This window comes from Choristoneura fumiferana, chromosome 11 (genome assembly GCF_025370935.1).
Source record: "Choristoneura fumiferana chromosome 11, NRCan_CFum_1, whole genome shotgun sequence".
Classification (NCBI taxonomy): domain Eukaryota; kingdom Metazoa; phylum Arthropoda; class Insecta; order Lepidoptera; family Tortricidae; genus Choristoneura; species Choristoneura fumiferana.
In genome coordinates this window covers 4,041,462-4,061,735 of record NC_133482.1, presented here as the reverse complement: position 1 = coordinate 4,061,735, position 20,274 = coordinate 4,041,462, and the positions used below count along the sequence as shown (strand labels likewise).

Here is a 20,274-nt window from a genome sequence, read left to right as displayed (position 1 = left end):
AGATAGACAGTAGCATTTGGTAGATAAATGTAATAAAGTAATTCTTTTAAATCACTAATTACCTCCTCTGAAGTTTGGACCGCTGTTAACACAGCTGTAAGCCAATGCATAGTTGTCGTAGTCAGTAGAGATGATCCAATAGGGAATGGTGATAGCTACAAAATTAAAGTTGAATATTACAAAACTACACAGGGTATTTTTGTGTCAAGAAATGCAACTGACAAAGGAACGCATTTTAAAGAAATACCGAATTTGGTAGGAAGACTTACTTTCGCCATTTGCATTGACAGTAATGGTAAATCTTCCGCTGTTGTCAGAGGATGTTCGCACTACTGTTGCGTTAGTCTCATCTAGCGACAAGCCAATAACCTGAGTGGTGAGAAGGCTGAAGGAGTCGGTGGTAGAAACGGTGAAATCGTAGTCAACGCACTCGCCTTCTTGCTCGATTTTAGGATAGGCAGCTATTTCATGCCAGAGTCCTGAAAACTGTAAAAAATCGGTTAATTACCTAAAGTGCATTCATACATAATAAGTCATACATCTAAGGCAATTTGTCTCCCTCAGATAGTTTGAAAGTAAATATGATTTGAAACTAACTCTTTCCAAATTAAAGTCGCTTTGAGCTTGGATGCTATCATCACATTGCCCAGGGAATACCACGGGTCTTCCAGCTACTGGTTCGGGATAGTAGAAGCAGCCTTCATCAGTGTGGTCTCTATTGGAGAAATACTCCTGGCTAAGAACTTGAACCTCGTTAATGACGTTGTTAATAGCTATTTCGGACGTTGTAGAAAGAGTTCTTTGTCTGCTCAACTTCCAACTTGTCACTAGAAAAGGAAATAATAAGGCACTTGTTAGGGATAATAGTTATGTAGTGTTTTGTTGACACATGATGTTGTGTTATTATTACCTCTGCGTAAATCTTCATTGAGGTTGACGCATGCGTAGACGACTGCATAATTGTCGTAATCAGTATCCAGGACCCAATACGGTGAATTAATGGTAACTGGAAAGAATTGCAGAATTTTAGTACTCAACAACAGAAATCTTGATATCAGTGAAACTTATCAAATTACAAGTGCACAAATAGCTGATAAGTTAAGTGTTGTGTTACTTGTGGATACTGAAGAAGGTAATTTTCAATTAAAAAAAATGATATTTTTTCCTTGTCGGGAACGAATCTTTGTAATAATACTACCATAACATGAGACATATATATTAATATATTGAAATAGTAACTTACATTCAGTTCCGGCTATAGGAAACGTCACGATTAGCTTAGCGAGCCCGTCCTCATTGTCAGGTACAGCGATTCCGTAGATGTCATCCAGCCTTTCGTTGATAACCTGAGTGTTGTAAACCTCGACTCCGTTGTCAGTCAATGTGTAGGTCGCCGTAGAACATGTACCATTTTGGAACTCTTGCGGGTAGCTCTCAATGTCGTACCAGGTACCCATGTACTGAAAAATAGTAATTTCCATTATGTAGGTACTCAAAAAAATCCTTGGTGGTAAGGTAATCTAATGCTTTGACCTATGGACTCTTTAATCGAGGGAGGTGGATTCGAATTCAGACTTTCATCTGTGAATCTTCGAAATTTACATGCGAAATTATACTTGAAAGTTGCTATGAGTAGGTGAAGGAAAACGTCGTGAGGGAATCTGCACCGCATACTCCTGCGAAGCAATTCAATGATGAAGTTCCTAATACTCCTTTTCTCGTGTGAGAACTTATTAGTCCAAGCTCTATCAGTCTGAGAAAAAGCCTGTGTTCACTGCCTGCTTCTGTGTGTGGCAGAATTGGCGAGTAAGATCCTACAATCCGCAGAAAAAAGGGTTAAATAAATAAAAGAAATAGAAGAGAGTGCTCCACTCACCCTTTGCACGTTAAAGTCAGTCACGACTGTGACATTTTCATCACACTGTCCTCTGAAGTTAACAGCATTGCCATTAGGGATAGGGTAGTAGAAGCAACCGGCGTCACTATTGTCGACTTCTTCGAAATAGCGGTTGTTGAGGACATCGATGCTATTGATGATGTTGTTGATGTTTGTGATAGCGGTATCTGATAGTTGTCGGGTGCGACTCATTTTCCAGCTCCATACTGATAATGAAATATGTGAATTAGTGATCAAGGTTGTTGTGGCAAAAGTACATAGTCAGACATTTTTTTTTTTATTGATGTGCTTAACAGCCTAAACTAACATAATATTAATTATATGGATATGAAATATGGATTGGATGATGATATATTATGGAAAAATAGAATTGACATAATTATAGTTAAGTACCTCGTCTCCAATCAGCGTCTATGTTAATGCAGGAGTACACCAATGCGTATGATTCGTAGTCCGTGCCGAGGATCCAATATTCCAGTGGTTCAGCTAAAAATGTATAGAAACGATTAGAATTTACTAAAAATAATACTCGTAAATTATTTAATCATCATGTGAAATTTTAATAGTGTAAGAACACATGTTTATATAGACAGATTTAGATACACCTTTTGCGGACTCAATTATTATGAATTAACGTTTTGCTTACCACCAGGGAATGTGACAAGTAATTTTCCGTCGCCATTAGCAGTTGCCGGTACTGCTGTGCCGTCGATGGTATCAAGCCTTTCGTTGATGACTTGAGTATTGTATACCAACACCTCATTATCTCCTTGTGAGTACGTGGCATCGTTGCAAGTACCGTTTTGGAATTCTGATGGATAACTCTCAATAAGACGCCAGCGGCCAAGATACTGTAAGAAAAAAAATAAAGATATAACGCATTGATTCACATTGCTTTGAACGCTACCTGTGAGTTCATATAATTTTGGAGTACTACTAAACGTATAAATTAACACACATTATGAAAGGCACCTGCCTGAGTCAATGCTTAATATGCGTTTAAGGTACTGAGCGAAAATGAACGCTTGATGGAAGTTATTCTAGAAGTTTATTCCAGAAACTAAGAAGTAATTATAAAGTACAGAATACCAAAACTCAGAACAGCTATATAAAACAGTCAGGTCAAAAAATGTCGTAACTATAAGGAGCATAGATAAAGAGAAAGATGGAAGGTAAGGTAAGGAATAAGCATGTTAATTGATAAATTAAATGATGGATAATAACTGATACAATCAATCATTCTCAGCGGTCGTGAAAGTGGGGACCCAGGGCTCCGAGTCCAAAATACCTCGTAACTAAGAAAAAATACTTTATAAAGCCATAACCAAAGTTTGCTCCATCACCGAATACTTCCTCCGTCACTGATTATTTTAAACTTACCCTTTCAGCATTGAAGTCTTGTACAACGGGGATATCGGTTTGACATTGTCCAGGTAATATAATAGGTTCACCCGGTTCTAATTCCGGTAAAAAGAAGCACGCGGGGTCAGACTGGTCCACTGGTTCATAGTAAACATTGTCTAGTACTACGATAGATGAAATAACTTCATCAATAGCTGTGTTAGCTGATGGTGATAGTTGTCTAGTTCTGCTTAGTTTCCAACTCCAAACTGAAACATAATTTTTTCCGGAAGATTAATGTTTTAATTATTTTTAAGATGGCACAAAACAAAAATTGTTGTTGATGATGATTTTTTGTTTTTAACTTACTTCCTCTGAAATCTGAGTTAAGATTCACGCAACTGTAGGCCAACGCATAGTCTGTGTAGTCAGTTCGCAGAATCCAGTACGGAATTTCGATTACTGTAAAATATAAATTGTTAAAACTAAACACTCTGGTAAATAATAATAGAATTTCTTACGCAGAAAAAGGCTTACCTTCACCATCGACTACAATAGTAATAGCCAATCGGGCGCTTCCATCAGTGGAAGTAAATGCAACATTGCCAGTGGTCACTGACAAGAATTGGTCAATGATTTGTGAAGACTGCAGATCCAGTGTGTTGCCAGTTTGTGAGAAGGCATGGTTTACACACTGCCCTGATTGCTCAATCTTCGGATACGTCTGGATTTCGTGCCAAACTCCTTGGAACTAAAAGATTATATATTTTAATTCCTTATAGTTGTCTTTCAGTGTGTTTAACTTCACAAATGTGATTGAAATTATATAGTAACAAAACAAAAACGTTTTCATGAAAGTTCTAATGAATTTAGCTAAGTAAACGTAAAACTGAACTAATTTAAGGAACTGGCAAATCATTACTTACGGGTATTTTTTAAAGGATGATCTTTTTAATATTGGTTCTAATTTATCTCTAGTTTTTAAAATTTTATATTGATTTAAAGAAAGAGGAGGCCTTTGCCCAGCAGTGGTACATATTACAGGCTACATAAAAAAATGGTTTATACTGACATCACTTAAACTAAATCCAGGAACGGCTGCTAAAGAGTCATTACACTGTCCAGGGAACACCACAGGTACACCGGGCTGAGGTTCAGGGAAATAGAAGCATCCATCGACGCTTTGGTCCCTCCTTTGGTAATAACGTGCATCCAATACCGGTATTGTACTAATAACTGCATTTATTGCTGCATCGGCTTCTGCTGATAGTTCTTTTGTCCTGCTGAGTTTCCAACTCCATACTGAAAAGGATGATAATAACCGAAATTATTTTATTTTCTACACGTGTGAACTTTTACTTTTGCGAACACGTCTTTTTAATTTAGACACAAGGTTATCCATGGAATGTAAGCCGTCATTAAGTTTAAAAAGCTATCGTAATTTAAATGCATCTACCAGAATTATTATCTCGGTAAGACTATCAGCGACGGTGAGTCTATCCGTGATCATGACACGGTCTTCATCCCGTAAAAAGTATGTCCAATAAACTTTTACTGCATTATTGGATAGTTTTTCTTAAAATTTAGATGTAGATATGTCAAGAGAAATATTAAACCAAATTCTTACCTCCTCTGGTGTCTAAATCGATGTTATAGCAGGTATAAACCAGAGCGTAGCTATCGTAGTCTGTGTCCAATACCCAATAGTCAGTCGAAGTGGTTACTGAAATAAAAACCAATTCAACATTAGTTTGATGTGATTGGCGTGAATCATAAGATCTAGAAATTGAATTAAATTCAAAGATTTGACTAAAGTTTTCATGAGAATTCCCAAAGCTGACAACGTGGTACAGTCAGCAGCAGAAGTAGATCAATCAATCAATCAATCCAATACTTTATTTTACATAAAAACATGGTGTACAAAATAGGTCTTAAATATTATTAGGTTTCACATGGTCTGTTGCTAGGACAACACGTAAAATACAATTTAATAAAATTAACAAAATAAGTAAAAGTAATGAATGTAAAATTTAAATTTAGATGAGCGGTTGTATGGCTGTATTGGCAGTAGAGTCATGTGTAGATTATTTTGACCACCATACCATAACCGCTCATCCACTTTTGCTGTTGACTGTACATGAAAAACACCCATGTGTCTCTAAATGGTTGAATATACTATTCCAACTGCGTGGGAATATCAAAATGAGAAGTGGCCTACTTGCAATCGTTTAAGAATTGTTTGTTCGCAGTTTAATTGGTAGGAAAATTCTAGAAAGCGGAGATTAATTTGCATAAAATAATCCTGACGATATAATTTCGATTGATACTAGTTTTGATAAGTCAATTGAATATCTTGATTTCGTGTTCATATCAGAATTGACAAAATGATTCACTTAAATAATCAAGCTAAAGATAAAGACAGCCGAATACATAAAACGTATGTTTTATCAAAAAAGTGAACGTAAGATGGCGATAGGTGGGCAATCGAAGCTATTGATTACATAAACAAATGTCGGCGTACCTTTGAGCTATTGCATTCAGTATTCAAACATATATCCTTCAAATTAGATTTTAATTATTATCAGTAACTTAAAGTTACATTTTTAAGTGACTGAGTCCCAGGATTAGTAGTAATTATGAGCGACGAATTACTAATTATTAGACTCTAACAAGATAAAGATAGGGATAGGGATAGGATAGCTAGTTTACTATTTTGGCTTCAATTTCAAATGCTTCAGTGACACATTTTAGTCTAATTTAATTATTGAAATGACTCACTGTAAACACACGCCTGTAAAGAGACAATATCTACAATAGACCCTGCCTGCCTGCGGCCTGCAATAGACCTAAACATAAAAGTATCAACAAACTCCCTGACCACTCATTGTCGCTAAATACTCCTGCATATTTCGCTCATTGATGAATGCGTCTTAAATATAATAACGTGATTGTGATACTTACAAAGCCGTGGTGGCCTAGTGGTTTGACCTATCGCCTCTCAAGCAGAGGGTCGTGGGTTCAAACCCCGGCTCGCACCTCTGAGTTTTTCGAAATTCATGTGCGGAATTACATTTGAAATTTACCACGAGCTTTGCGGTGAAGGAAAACATCGTGAGGAAACCTGCACAAATCTGCGAAGCAATTCAATGGTGTGTGTGAAGTTCCCAATCCGCACTGGGCCCGCGTGGGAACTATGGCCCAAGCCCTCATGTTCTGAGAGGAGGCCTGTGCCCAGCAGTGGGACGTATATAGGCTGGGATGATGATACTTACAATCAGTATCGGCAATAGGGAAGGTGACAACCAGCTTGCCGGTACCAGCAGCGTCATCGGCAATTATGGCAGACCCGTTGATAGTATCAAGTCGTTGGTTGATGACTTGGGTGTTAAAGACATCCACCACGCCTGTGGTTAGATCTAGCGTGTAGTCGGCGTTATTGCAAGCGCCGGTTTGGAAGACCGATGGGTACGATTCTATTTCGTGCCAGAGTCCCATGTACTGAAAAGAATTGACGTTTAAATGGTTTCTGCAGTAAGAAAATAATTATAAATATCATGGGACACTTAACACAAATTGACCTAGTACCAAACTAAGCAAAACTTGTACTATGGATAAGAGAAGATAAATCTAGAAGGATATACTAAATAATAACATTGTGTCTGCCATTGAAATAAATTAAACTGCATTAAAAATCAATACAATTAATACCTTAAAGATTAGCAGCAGATATGTTAGCAGATATAAATATAATACCTGTTACTCTATGTTTTCTATTAATTAGTTTAAAAATATTTAATTTATTAAATCAGGCGTTACTTTGCGGAGGTCCATATCAATGAACTAAAATAATTTCCTTGCTCACCCGCGACCTTACGATAGCTAAGCTTATGCAAAATGTGCGTGTTCATGCAGTTCCTCCACCTCCACACTGTAAGAACACACACAAATCACACAAACCCATCTCTCACTACACTGACAACTACCCCCCTAACTGTTACTATGTGTGTGTGTGTGTGTGTGTGTGTGTGTGTGTGTGTGTGTGTGTGTGTGTGTAACTGTGTGTATGTGTGTGTCTGTGTGTGTGTTGTGTTAGGACAACTGGTAGCATGGTGTACGATTGTGTCACTCTGAAGATGAGCTCTGGTTGAGTTCGAAACGCGTCAGTGTAGTGTGGTGGTGGTGATAGATGGGTTTGTGTGATTTGTGTGTGTTCTTACAGTGTGGAGGTGGAGGAACTGCATGAATACGCATATTTTGTATAAGCTTAGCTATCGTAAGGTCGCGGGTGAGCAAGGAAATTATTTTAGTTCATTAAAAATATTTTTTGTACCGACTTAAATACTTTTTCCTTCCACTAAACATGTCAAGTTTAATTATGGCTATGTATGATAATATCCAGAACGAACCAGCTTTTAATAGATAAAAAATAGTAATTTAATTTTTTTATTGTTATTTTTTATTCGACTGGATTGCAAACGAACAAGTGGGTCTCCTGATGGTAAGAGATCACCACCGCCCATAAACAACATATACTTACTCTTTCAGCATTGAAATCAGCAATTGCCGGTATGCTCATATCGCAGAGACCTCTGAAAACAACAGGTTGATCAGGTAGCACTTCCGGGAAGAAGAAGCATCCATCATCAGATTGATTCGTGGTTTCGTAATACATGGCATTGAGGTCCATGATAGAATCTACAAGTGCTGTAACAGCGACTTGAGCAGCGGCAGATTGCTGACGAGTTCTGCTTGTTATCCAGCTGTATACTGAAATGTTAAAAATTAAGTCTTGGTGTTAAAACTGTCTTTGAAAGTTTTGTTATACGATTGATCATCAACATTCAAGAGGCACTCTTGTTAGTAGTGATTGTCACGTCTCTCTTTCTTTTGTCAGTCTTTTGGCTTTTTAATATTACCCGGAGTTGATCATATCTTTAATTTGGTTTAATTGATTCGAATTCGGTCTTTTTGATCTTCATAATTTTTTTTTTAATAGTCGGAGGGATTATCTTATTTATCAAGGTATCTTAAAACTGAAATACCTACCTCGTTTCTGATCATTTGGTTGGTTAACGCAGCTGTACAAAACGGCATAGTCGTTGTAATCGGTATCTAGCACCCAAAGCTCTTGAGTTGCAAAAACTGCAATAAAAATCATGATTATGTAGGTAATAAATGTTTGTTAAGTCATTCTTCAGATTTATGCATTCAAGGCAATGCTTTTTTAGTCCATCCAAAATGATGTGACCATTAGACCAAGTGCACAGAATTGGAGAATGATCACCGGCCGCTCTCCTTGATCATTTTCTAGATTTATTATGCACTAACTCACTTGTTGACTTCCAGTTGTTTTGTAGGACACTTTAGCAGTTTATTTTGTACGATTAAACATAACTAAGTGTTACAGATATCAGTCACATACAAAGTGTGGTGAAATAGCTTAGGCCATTAGTCTGAACTAAATCCGTTAACGACGAATGTTTACCTCCAGGAAAAACTTCTAAAGTAACGGACAGCTTCCCACTGCCATCAGGAGCGACGGCAGTTCCAGATATGGTATCGAGAGACTGGTTGACGACTTGGCTGTTTAATACATTCACCACGCCGCCTTCTAAAGTGTACTCTGCCCTAGCGCAGGTACCTACTGCACTTTCTGAGTAGTAGCTGGAGATTTCGTGCCATAGACCTGTGAACTGTAAATGGGAAAAATCTATAGAAAACCTAATACTAGGTAACAGGATCATTAATGAATGGATGAATAGATATTAAAGTATCTTTCTTTTTACATCTACGTTAACTACGCAACAAATATATCACCACCGCCCATAAACATCTGCAATAACCCTGGTATTGCAGATGCGTTGCCAACCTAGAGGCCTAAGATGGGATACTTCAAGTGCCAGTAATTTCACCGGCTGTCTTACTCTCCACGCCGAAACACAACAGTGCAAGCACTGCTGCTTCACGGCAGGATTAGCGAGCAAGATGGTGGTAGCAATCCAGGCACCTGCACCTACCACCTTTTCGATGATAAGTTAACCATCCTGCACTTCTTTTGTATTCACCAATCTTGTTTTTTTATCAAATTTCAATTTGTCATGAGATTTGAGCTAGGCAGCAATATTAAATTAGCAATTATATTTACTCTTTCAACATCCAAATTTTCTACAACGGGGATGTTAGCATCACACAGTCCAGGAAGCAGAATGGGTGTATTTTCCTCGATAACCGGGAGTTCGTAGCAAGCCTCTTCAGAAAAGTCGGTGCTCCTAAGTTGTGCCAATGTGATGCCCAGCAGATTTAACAAAGTGGTGTTCATGAGAGCTATAAATATCTCGGAGAAGCTCTGTTGCCTTCCCAATTGCCAGACATAAACTGAAAGGAGAATTCACTGTTAGAGCTCGATTTTTTATATTTTTATTTTAACCGACTTCAAAAAAAGGAGGAGGTTATCTATTCGGTTGTTTTTTTTTTAATGTTTGTTACCTCAGAACTCCGTCATTTATTAACCGATTTGATTTTTTTTTTGCATTCGTCTAGGAATGCTTTTAATTAGGTCCCATAAGCATCAAATCAGGATCTGATGATTGGATCCCAAGGGAATCGAGGGAACTCTTCAAATGTTGTAGGGACACCTATGGTAATTTTGATATATTTATTTAGTAGTAACTCGTGCATTTGCTCTAGAGTTGACCATTGGAGTTACTACTCAATAACAAGTAGGTATTTCATGGGTTGAATTTCAATTACTTTAACACAGTTGTAAGCAATTTATGCTCCTCGTAGTGCATATGGTGAAATGGAATGGGTGGTGAAGCACCAGGACTCCTCAATAATGAACGTCTCTGCATCGGAAAAAGCAATTTTTCGTAAAAGTTGACATGAGCAGTTGACATGAAAGTATTGTATCTTAGATTATTTAGACTAAAAAGGGTAACAAAAAATATAACAAAAAATTGAACCGACTACAAAAAAAGAAAAAAAACTATGAAAATAATTTTCTACCAGTCTGAAGTCGGTGCCTCAGCACGAGCCAGCAGGAGTGATTGTAGTGCTTAGTTGAGGTAGGCGACTATAGGTCCACTCCTGCTGGCTCGTGCTGAGAGTTCCGTCTTCAGACTGGTAGAAAATTATTTACATGTTTTTTTTTATTGAATTCGTTTAGCGTGTGTTTTTTTGTACATTTCTGATCTCGAGATATATCTGTGGAGTGTGGTATGCGTGTATTGAAGCGTGATGAGATGATGTACGTTTGAATTTGATTTGAACGAAGAATGAATACTGAGTTTGAGTGAAAACAGTGTTGCCAGACACCCCGCTTTTTCGCTTTTTACCCCGCGTTTTTGCCACTGGCCCCGCTATCCGGCCTGGCCACGACTTTGGTCTTAGCGGTGAGCGGGGCGGCGGGCGGCGCGGCGTGCGAGAGCGGAGCGGCGAGCATGCCACGGACTTTGCAGTAGCTTCAGCGGTATCGAGCCGAAGGGACGTATTTAAATAAGATGGCGTTATCGAAAATTGCTCTTCAGTGCCTCGAAAGTAGCTCATATTTCAGGCAGGACATTTTGAATATCAGAGGAGTGCACGAACTAAACATAAAAAAATATACAGCCGAATTGATAACCTCCTCCTTTTTTTAAGTCGGTTAAAAAGTAAAGTCTTTTTCATCACACTTGCTCGTAAACAGTGTCGTAACATGCAGGCTACCTTAGTTGCAACCCCCCAAATAAAACCCTCGACCTTAATGTGCTTGTCATGAAACCCGTGGTCGGTAAATGAGTCATTGCGCGTACACATTTTCTTGTCATGAAGCCCAAGGTCGGTAAATGAGTCCGTGCCCGTACTGATGGCGCTGCGCCGTGCGTGCCGCTTGCGCGCGCTGCTGCAGGACCACATGGACCACATGCACACGCACGTTGCGGCGCATGCCGAGGGAGGTTGAGGGCGACGTTGCCAAGAGCACAGCCTAAGGTATCGCCAATATTTGGTAGAACTATATTTTTTCTTTTACAAATATAAAATTTTACTTGCAAATGTGATGAAAAACATTGTATGTCGCATGGGCGGTACTAGAATTACGAACATCGACTCATTAAAGCCCTCAATCTTCGATTTCGGGCTTCTAATAGACTCTCGTTCGTAATTCCTTATTTACCGCCCTTAAGACACAATATACTATTGATCACATGCCTTAACTTATGCTGAGGATGTTTTGACAGCCATATGGCGGGCCTATTTAAAATTTGGGTGATAAATTAGTTCTGCATCCATTTTGTCGCGCGCGAATCGTCAAAAAAATTTTGTTCCTTGTTTTACCGCCCGATGCGTCCCGCCAATAACGCCGTTCGCGCCGCTCTGAGTCGTTGCATGCCTCCTAATAGCCCGTATCATTGTTCCCCCCGCGCGCTGCCCCGCGCCGCGCTGCCGCCAGCCGCTCGAGTAAAATAGTGCGCGACGTCGCCGGCCGCGGTGGCTCGTGGCATGCTTTTTTTTTTTTTTTTTTTTTTTTTTTTTTTCAGATGGACTGTTGCTGTTAGCCTCAGACGGCTGTTACAGCTTACCGGAGAGAGGGCGAGCAACCAGATAGGCTGCTCAGCAAGTGGGTTGTTTACTTAGCATGCCAAAGGGTGCTCCTATTGAGCCGACCTCGGCCTTTGGACGCTAAGGGAGAATTGCAAGCAATCGGATTTTTATGCTACGTCGTTTCGGAAGGACTACGTTAGTCTCGACTGAGAAGAAATGACAAGAAACTCAGTCGGGTTGAGGTCTGATAGGAGAAAACCTACCCGAGACATGCCGGTAGCGGTTGAAATAGTGGGGTCGCCCACGTGTGGTGTTCTGTGGGGGACGGCGTCGTCGCCTCCTCCGGAGGGGGCGGTGCGGTGAGTTCAGAAAGCTAGTGTCGCCCTATGATGTTCTTGGGCATCTACTATCTATGTCGGATCGACGTGGCATGCTTCAAGCGCCTTTTGAATTTGTTTTGGCCGCTCGCCGCTCACCGCTGCCGCTGCCGCTGCCGCAAGTCGCGCGAGTTCGTGGCCAGGCCGTTAAGCTAACGCGGATCCGCTTTTTTAAAATATACACCAACAACTTTTAAATGTTACCACTTGCTCGTGGAAAAAGGTAGTAAATTCAAAACATCGAACGAACGAAACAGCCGAACGCTTAAGGCGCAGCGGAAGCACTGGTTGTACTATTCACACTTGCGCGCTTTTGCGATAAAGCCATGTCACTCACGCAGTAGCGTATACTCAGAAAAAAACCTATAAACGTATTCCGCATTTTCATTTAAAAATCCGCGTTTTTAAAGCGCAGCTCCCGCTTTTTAACCGACTTCAAAAAAAGAGGAGGTTTCTATGTTCCAATGTTTGTATTTTTTTTATGTACGTTCACCGATTACTCAGTCAGTTGTGAACCGATTTTCAAAATTCTTTTTTTATTCGAAAGGGTACTCTTTTGAGGTGGTCCCATTGTCACCAAGTCAAGATCTGATGACGGGATCCTAGGGAAATCGAGGGCAAACCTCAAATTTTATAGGCACACCTATGGCGATTTAGGCATTTTTAGCATTAAGATAAGCATTTACATTCAGAAAGTATCATTTGGTAACTGGACCTGATGAAGAAGACCGTAGATGACCAATGGAACTCGTCAAAGCTAAGTATGCTCGCTCGTCTATAAACGATCATTATTAATATACCTAGATAAGCGACTAAGAAGGAACTTTAAGTTAATGATTCTTTCGAACTGATCTGATACTGAAGCCGGAAGGTAGGCAACGGAACTCTGTTATAAAACAACGTAACTAAGCCGTATTTGGGCTTAATGGAATCGTTGTGAGATGTACTTTGGCTACGAATCACTAAAAAGTGAGAAATAAAGAAAATTTTTAACAAAAAAGTAAAACCGACTCCAAAAAAATAACAAAAATGGAACCGACTACAAAACCCTTGAAAATATTTTTCTAGCACTAGGTACCCACTAGCTCGAAGTCGGTGTCTCAGCACGACCCAGCAGGATGGATTGAAACGCATAGAATTTAGGTGAGGTAGACGACTATTGTTCGATTCCTGCTGGCTCGTGCTGAGACACCGACTTCGAGCTAGTGGGTACCTAGTGCTAGAAAAATATTTTCAAGGGTTTTGTAGTCGGTTCCATTTTTGTTATTTTTTTATATTTTTGGAGTCGGTTTTACTTACTTTTTTTGGTATTCTGTATATCTATTTTGTATATCTGGCAACACTAGTGAAGAATAAATGAGATGTTATGGCAGTTGACGACGTACGACGAACATGCGACGAACGTAAACGGGCGTGTGTGTTTTTTCTTTCTGACGTAATTCTTACGATTTGTATCATTTTTTTCAAATTCGCTGGCTAATAAAGGCAACTACAAACTACTGCTACGTGTTATTCACGAACTGGTTCCCACATATCTAATATACAAATTTATTTTATTAATACAAGACTAAAAATAATTAAAAAAGTGATTAAAAGGAGAGGTGGGCCTCTTGGCATGGTGCCCATCACGCGGGCAGCATTCTCGCGTTGAACTGCGATTGCGATTCTTTGCGCGAGAAAGCTGCCGGCGCGAGGGTTGCCTGTTGCCTCCCTTAACCTATTGCTGAGCTCCCTGTGTAGCTCCAGCGCACCCTTACCCCAAGGACCTAGATTCTCGATATATCTAACGATTTCGATGAAATTTACTAATAAGACTATTTAGGATCAAAAAATCGATGTAGCTTAGTCGATATATCTGGAAAATTATTTTTCTGATTGTATTTATTTATTCTTATCAAGACGCAAAAATACAATTACCATATTTAGGAAATTTTTGAACCATGCACCAATATGAGAGACATAGTATTCTAATCAAATTTTGGTTAAAGTTTAAGGGGCTGTTTCACCATCCATTGATTAGTGTTACACCACATCACATTTAACCGTCAGTTAACACTAATGAATGGATGGTGAAACAGCCTCTAAATTTATTATGTTATCGTTAACAATAGTAACAGTAAACTTACTTGCTCTTTGTGTGGGACTAATATTAATACATTTGTAGGTGAGAGTGAAATTATTGTAGTTAGTGTTCAGGACCCAGAAGTCAACGGCTGAAAAAGAATACATTATTTCAGTTAGAATGACGCTTCAGCGATCATGCCACCTAATTATCGAATAGCTAGATTACCTTCTGTGGGGAGGAAATTTTGATAATGATTTCTACATGCCATTATCGAAGTTTCTCAACTTGAATGTATATATTTTTATAATTACAGCTTAATAATTGCTTGAATAATGCTGCACATTATGTAGGTATAGATAGACACATATGAAAAAAAAAACCAGTAAGTAGCCAACGAAGGTTGTTATGAAAAAAAAAACCGGCCAAGTGCGAGTCGGACTCGCGCACCGAGGGTTCCGTACATTTTGATTGTATGATGTAATTAAAAGTTTTTGCTTTTCGCAATTTATCCTTTATCTGTGCTATAAGACGTTGCTTCGTACCAAATTTCAAGATTGAGTTCACGGGAAGTACCCTGTAGGTTTTGATTCCCTTGTGAGTGTCGAAAATTTGCAGCATAAACGGCTGTATCTTTTGATTGCGTTGGCTTAGAAGTTTGATTTTTTCACAGCTCCAAGAAACAGTAGACATGAGTATTTGATATGAATTTCAGCTTGATACCTCCACGCGTTCCTGAGAAAAAGAGTCTTGACAGACAGACACACGGACAACAGTGATCCTATAAAGGGTTCCATTTTTTACTTTCGAGGTCCGGAACCCTAAAGATGAGTAGTGTTGTCAGCGGCATTACCTGTTATTAGAAAATTTGTGTCTAACAGTGAAAAGTTAATAAAATTAAAACAAAAGAGAAGAATAGCAAGATCCTAGTAACTATACAAATTAATCAACTCACGTTCAGAAAAACCATTTAAGTTCAGGGTCAGTCTAGAAGTTTCACCCTCCTGACTGAGAGTGCCTGTTGTTTCCTCATAGAAATTCCTGTTTACTACTTCGTTTCTAACAGATATCACACCATCATCGGCTGCAGCAAAGTTCACTCTTGAACAGTCCCCACTTTGCCGCGGATTATCAGTTCTTCCCACTTCATACCAATCGCCAAGGAACTGAAATTAAAGTAAATCTTGTAGAACAGGGTACCCTAGGTAAATTACCCCATATAAGCCGGGTATCAATGGCATATAAAAGCGTATGAACTTGTCAGTGCAGGCAGGAATTCTTGCCTTGTGCGTCAGCCGGATTGATAACTAATCTGAGTCAATTAAATCTTTTATAATTCTACTTTTCTACTGTTTGTGCAAGAATGCTACATTGGTTCGACAAATATGTATTTTTATGGAGAAACCCACGGAAGAATAAAAACAAGTGGAAGTGCTATGTAGGTGCAGCGTGCGTGCCACAAGTAAGCGGAGGTACGTTTACTCGATGCCAGTCGTGTTCAACATTGCGTAGAGTATGATCACGTTTAGTAGTGTCGCGACATTCCTTGTTTTACAGTAATTATGCCGTATTGCTCAATTCTGGAAAGTTAAAATGATAGCAGGAAAAAAACTTACTAATGGAGGATTACCTACGTCATCGAGTAAGCGTACCGCACTTCCACTTGTTTTTATTCTTCCGTGGAGAAACCCGTCCTTCTCCACTTCCACATGGAGCAATAATATGGGTCTAATATATTAAATGTTCAGATTTATTATAAAACAAACCAAACCTAACCGTAGTGTTGTACAGGATGACCATTTCATGTATAAACATTTTACGGTTTCAGTGGGGAAAAAATATGTCTATAAAAATTATGACAAACATAACAATAATATCACATTCAAAGATTATGCGACCAAATATGCACCCGAATCAATATACTTAATTGTCATGCGTACTTGACTATCTCAAACATCACACGAGATGCTAACATGTTTCAAATTGTATTGAGTTATTTTTTAAGGCTATCGTATTGCAACGTTTTTCAATCAAAAAAGCTACTGTATTGGCCCTTTATGTTCAGAGTTTTTGTTTGTAGTATTTTATTTAAACTGTAAGTGGTTAGAGAATCTGACTACGAAGCTTGAGTTGGGCAGAAATTTGTATGAATGACACGAATGTTTGTTCTCCTTGCATGTTTAATATGTATTTAAGTATGTGTTTATCTATATAAGTATTTTATCCGTTGCCTAGTATCCTTAGTACAAGCTTTGCTTAGTTGGGACTAGGTCAATTGGTGTCAAGTGTCCTATGATATTTATTTATTTATTCTTTAAAGAAGGTTTACTTGCACTGAAGTTTTCTAAGTTCACAAAAGTCGATTACCTATAAATATTACGAAACATTATAAATACTTAATTCTTATTGATCATTCTATGTAAGCTCCTGAAGAATGCCTTTTATCTAATCTTTAACAGTAATTTGACGCAAATCAATAACATTAATTATCTTCGATTTACTTCAATTCCCGGTATTCTTGTTCCGGGTTATGTTTTTTTTTTTAATATTTGAACAGTTATATTAATATTTGAAGTATCTTATCTTGGCGATTTAAGTTACTGAAATGGCTTCGTGATTTGTTATGATAATATTTTACATGATAAATTAAAAGGATTCCCCTGTTACTATTATCTAAAGTTATGAGCATGAGATAACTTGGACGGCCAGTAGATGTAATTGCAAAATATACCTAATTTTAATACATAATAACACAAAATTACAAAGTGTTCTAAGCTGCGAGCTTCAGCCAGTTTTATACCGTTTATACTTGTATATTAACATTTTACTGCATAAACTTATAAAATACAATTCTATAGTTCAAGTTTGTTCTAGTGAGCAAATAGGTACCTGTGTAGTTGATCAAGCGTATTTACGTTTATATAATCAAATATAATATTAAGAATAATATATCTGCTGTCTTTTCTACGTCTTAGTATGTCATGCGGTAGCTATTCAATTTCTCGAGATAAAAGTAGCTATAAATGTGATTAGTTTACTATTTTGTTTTAATCTTTAGCGATTTTCATTCATAATCAGTCGACCCATTAATTCAGTTGACCCTGATTGATGTAACGTGGCCGAAATATCAAGCTAAATTAAACTGTATTAGATGTAAGATATATTGTAAGGTCAACCGGGGCGAATGCGTCACAATACTTTAAACAGCATATTTATCAGATTATAACAAACACATTATGTATCCTTAAAAGCTATAACTTATGATACAAGCTAGCATATTTGATCTAATTTCATGTTTTAGTGCCATTTTATGGCATTTTAATAACTTCTACGTTTAAATATTCAAATTTGATGGTATTTATTTGTATACTTTAATGATGATTTATTGTTAAAAACAAACATAATATAACATAATTAAACTATAGATAGAAAATTTGGCCTAAATTGCCGTCAATGGGTAAGGTGCCCAGAAGGCTGGCCGTATTTCCTCGTTGTATAGCGATACTTATACGCTGTGCGAAATAGTGGCCAGCCCTCTGGTCGCCCGAGGCCTCTATTAGGCGCGTCGACAAATATTTATACAGCCGACGCGCACTTGGCTCCCAAGGCCCCAAGGTTTCAACACCAAATGCCGCAAACATGTAGCTGGTTTCCAGGGCGGCATATTTGCGGCGTTTGAGGCTTTCAGCCGAAGATGCCGCAGCGCCAGCGGTGACGCTGGTGCTTGGAATATGGGACGGTGCTAGGGTATCAACGCAAGTGGCATCCCAAACTAGCGGCCGACCCATGCTCCAAGGCACCAGCGACATTCCGTCAGGCCTCTTGCCGTCGTCCCTGGTCAGCCCGCTGGGCTCGAGGACTGCCGGAACTCTCGCACTGACAAGGGCCCGACGGATGATGTCGTTAATACTGGCGTGACGGGAGATCCTACCATGAGAGGCCATGGTGACCCAGTATGTCCACGTTTAAATTAAGTTTCTGTAAAAGCTGGAATTTTTAGACGCTATAACCCCAAGTGGGGTGAAAGCGTCTTTTACTGGTATTATGTGATCGGATTGGTCGGAATGATTTTAATCGAGATAATTTTATAAAAGCACACAAAACAAAGTTAATTATTATGTTGTACGCTAAATTCTAGCCTTATTTTAGGGTAATTAGTTGAACAACAATATTTGGGGCTATAGCGTCTAATTGACCTCGTTGGCGGATTACTTTAAAAAAAGAGCTCGGTCACGATTTCATTTTTTGTACTTTTAGTGCCAAAGCCTTTTTTAAAAAAATGGCGTGAATAGTTCAAAAGGATGTTTTGCTTATGACAATTGGAATGGACGCATTAGCCCCGTAGACGATATAGCCCCGGTTGACCTTATGTATTTGTTACAGGATGTTGACCATCATTACATTACGTTTAATAACTTTTTTTCCGATTTTTCCGCTTTTTCGCTGTTGCACGCGTCATGATTACGGGTAGGATAAAGAATTTTCCGGTGGACGTTCATGTTGTGTAGACCTCATATTCGAGACCTCAATAAAGTTAATCACCGTCTACATTAGTAACAAATATACAATTATAATGCAATTTAACTGATTCAAATGACTTTTAAAGATTTAAAGACTTTCAGCAGATGATTCGGTTAGTTTAATTTAATATTTTCCGGGACTTTTATGTCGTGGATATCAATGTTCCCATACATTGATTGATGTTCTAAGTGTACCACATCCAAGGCGTGACTATACTTTGAGTCAAAAATTACCATTGAAAACCTTTACAGGGGCGTTCAGGGACTAACCCAGTAACATCCGAAAATGTACAAGAAGAATTTGAGCATTTTTATTAATAAATACGTCATTTTATTTTTTTATTTTTATTCGGCTGGATAGCAAACGAGCAAGTGGGTCTTCTGATGGTAAGAGATCACCACCGCCCATAAACATCTGCAGCACCAGGAGTATTGCAGATGCGTTGCCAACCTAGAGGCCTAAGATGAGAGTTTGGTTTAGTTCAAGTGCCAGTAATTTCACCGGCTGTCTTACTCTCCACGCCGAAACAACAGTGCAAGCACTGCTGCTTCACGGCAGGATTAGCGAGCAAGATGGTGGTAGCAATCCGGGCGGACCTTGCACAAGGTCCTACCACCTGTAAAGCATTCTTATAATAGTTTACTAAACTTACATTATCAATGTTGAAATTATTGACCAATACTATGTCCGGGTTGCACTGTCCATCCTGTATTATTTGAGCACTACTCCCTAAAAGTCCCACGAGACTAAAAACTAATATAATCGTCAGCATTTTGAGATCATTATTTTCTGCAGCAACCACTCCCGAACTAATTATTTAAATGGCTTAATTATCTGCTCATATTGCTTTTATAATTTCCTTATCAATCGATGTGGATAGGCATTTTAATCTGTTCTGTGATTTATGATTGTGCGTGGGCTTTTGGTAAACGTCGACGGTCGGAGTGTTTGGAGAAATAACATGAAACAAAATATGGCCGAACGAATTACTGGTGAACAAAAGTTTTGAAAAAATAGTAGTCTCGGAGACATTTTTTACGTGACTGAGTAGTTATTTTACTCTGCATTTAACCTACCTACTTACTACTAATAATAATAAATAAGTAAATAAAATATCACGGGACAATTCACACCAATTGACCTAGTCCCAAAGTAAGCTTAGCAAAGCTTGTGTTATGGGTACTAAGCAACGGATAAATATAATTATATAGATAGATACATACTTAAATACATAGTAAACACCCAAGACCCGAGAACAAACATTCGTATTTTTCATACAAAAATCTGCCCCGACACGGGAATCGAACCCGGGACCTCAAGCTTCGTAGTCAGGTTCTCTTACCACTAGGCCATCTGGTCGTCTAAATAATGTATACTATGTGGCCGTGATAAAGGCAAATGCCTGATCACAACATCGCGAATTTCCTGCATTTCAAATATATGTCTACCTTTTGGCATTCTGGAGTGGAGGCGGTGATCGGGTGAGAATTGGTATAGCGCTTTAAATAGTGAACCATCATGGCGACTTTCTTGAGAAAGGGTTCCCTTTATCTTGC

General features: G+C 38.6%; 1 protein-coding gene across 1 annotated transcript in view; it reads right to left on the bottom strand.

Moving 5' to 3' along the window:
* The window catches only part of LOC141432963 (uncharacterized), a gene marked incomplete at its 5' end in the record, with an annotated part of 58,384 nt that overhangs the window by 17,072 nt on the left and 21,038 nt on the right, over positions 1-20,274 (bottom strand). The window contains 21 exon segments of the mRNA XM_074094801.1: positions 63-155; positions 270-486; positions 598-827; positions 911-1,006; positions 1,244-1,460; positions 1,877-2,103; positions 2,291-2,383; positions 2,544-2,748; positions 3,278-3,507; positions 3,608-3,700; positions 3,776-3,989; positions 4,311-4,540; positions 4,866-4,961; positions 6,511-6,736; positions 7,776-8,005; positions 8,285-8,380; positions 8,724-8,931; positions 9,384-9,613; positions 14,262-14,348; positions 15,153-15,363; positions 19,371-19,533. Coding sequence (XP_073950902.1) covers positions 63-155; positions 270-486; positions 598-827; positions 911-1,006; positions 1,244-1,460; positions 1,877-2,103; positions 2,291-2,383; positions 2,544-2,748; positions 3,278-3,507; positions 3,608-3,700; positions 3,776-3,989; positions 4,311-4,540; positions 4,866-4,961; positions 6,511-6,736; positions 7,776-8,005; positions 8,285-8,380; positions 8,724-8,931; positions 9,384-9,613; positions 14,262-14,348; positions 15,153-15,363; positions 19,371-19,533 — 3,692 coding nt within the window.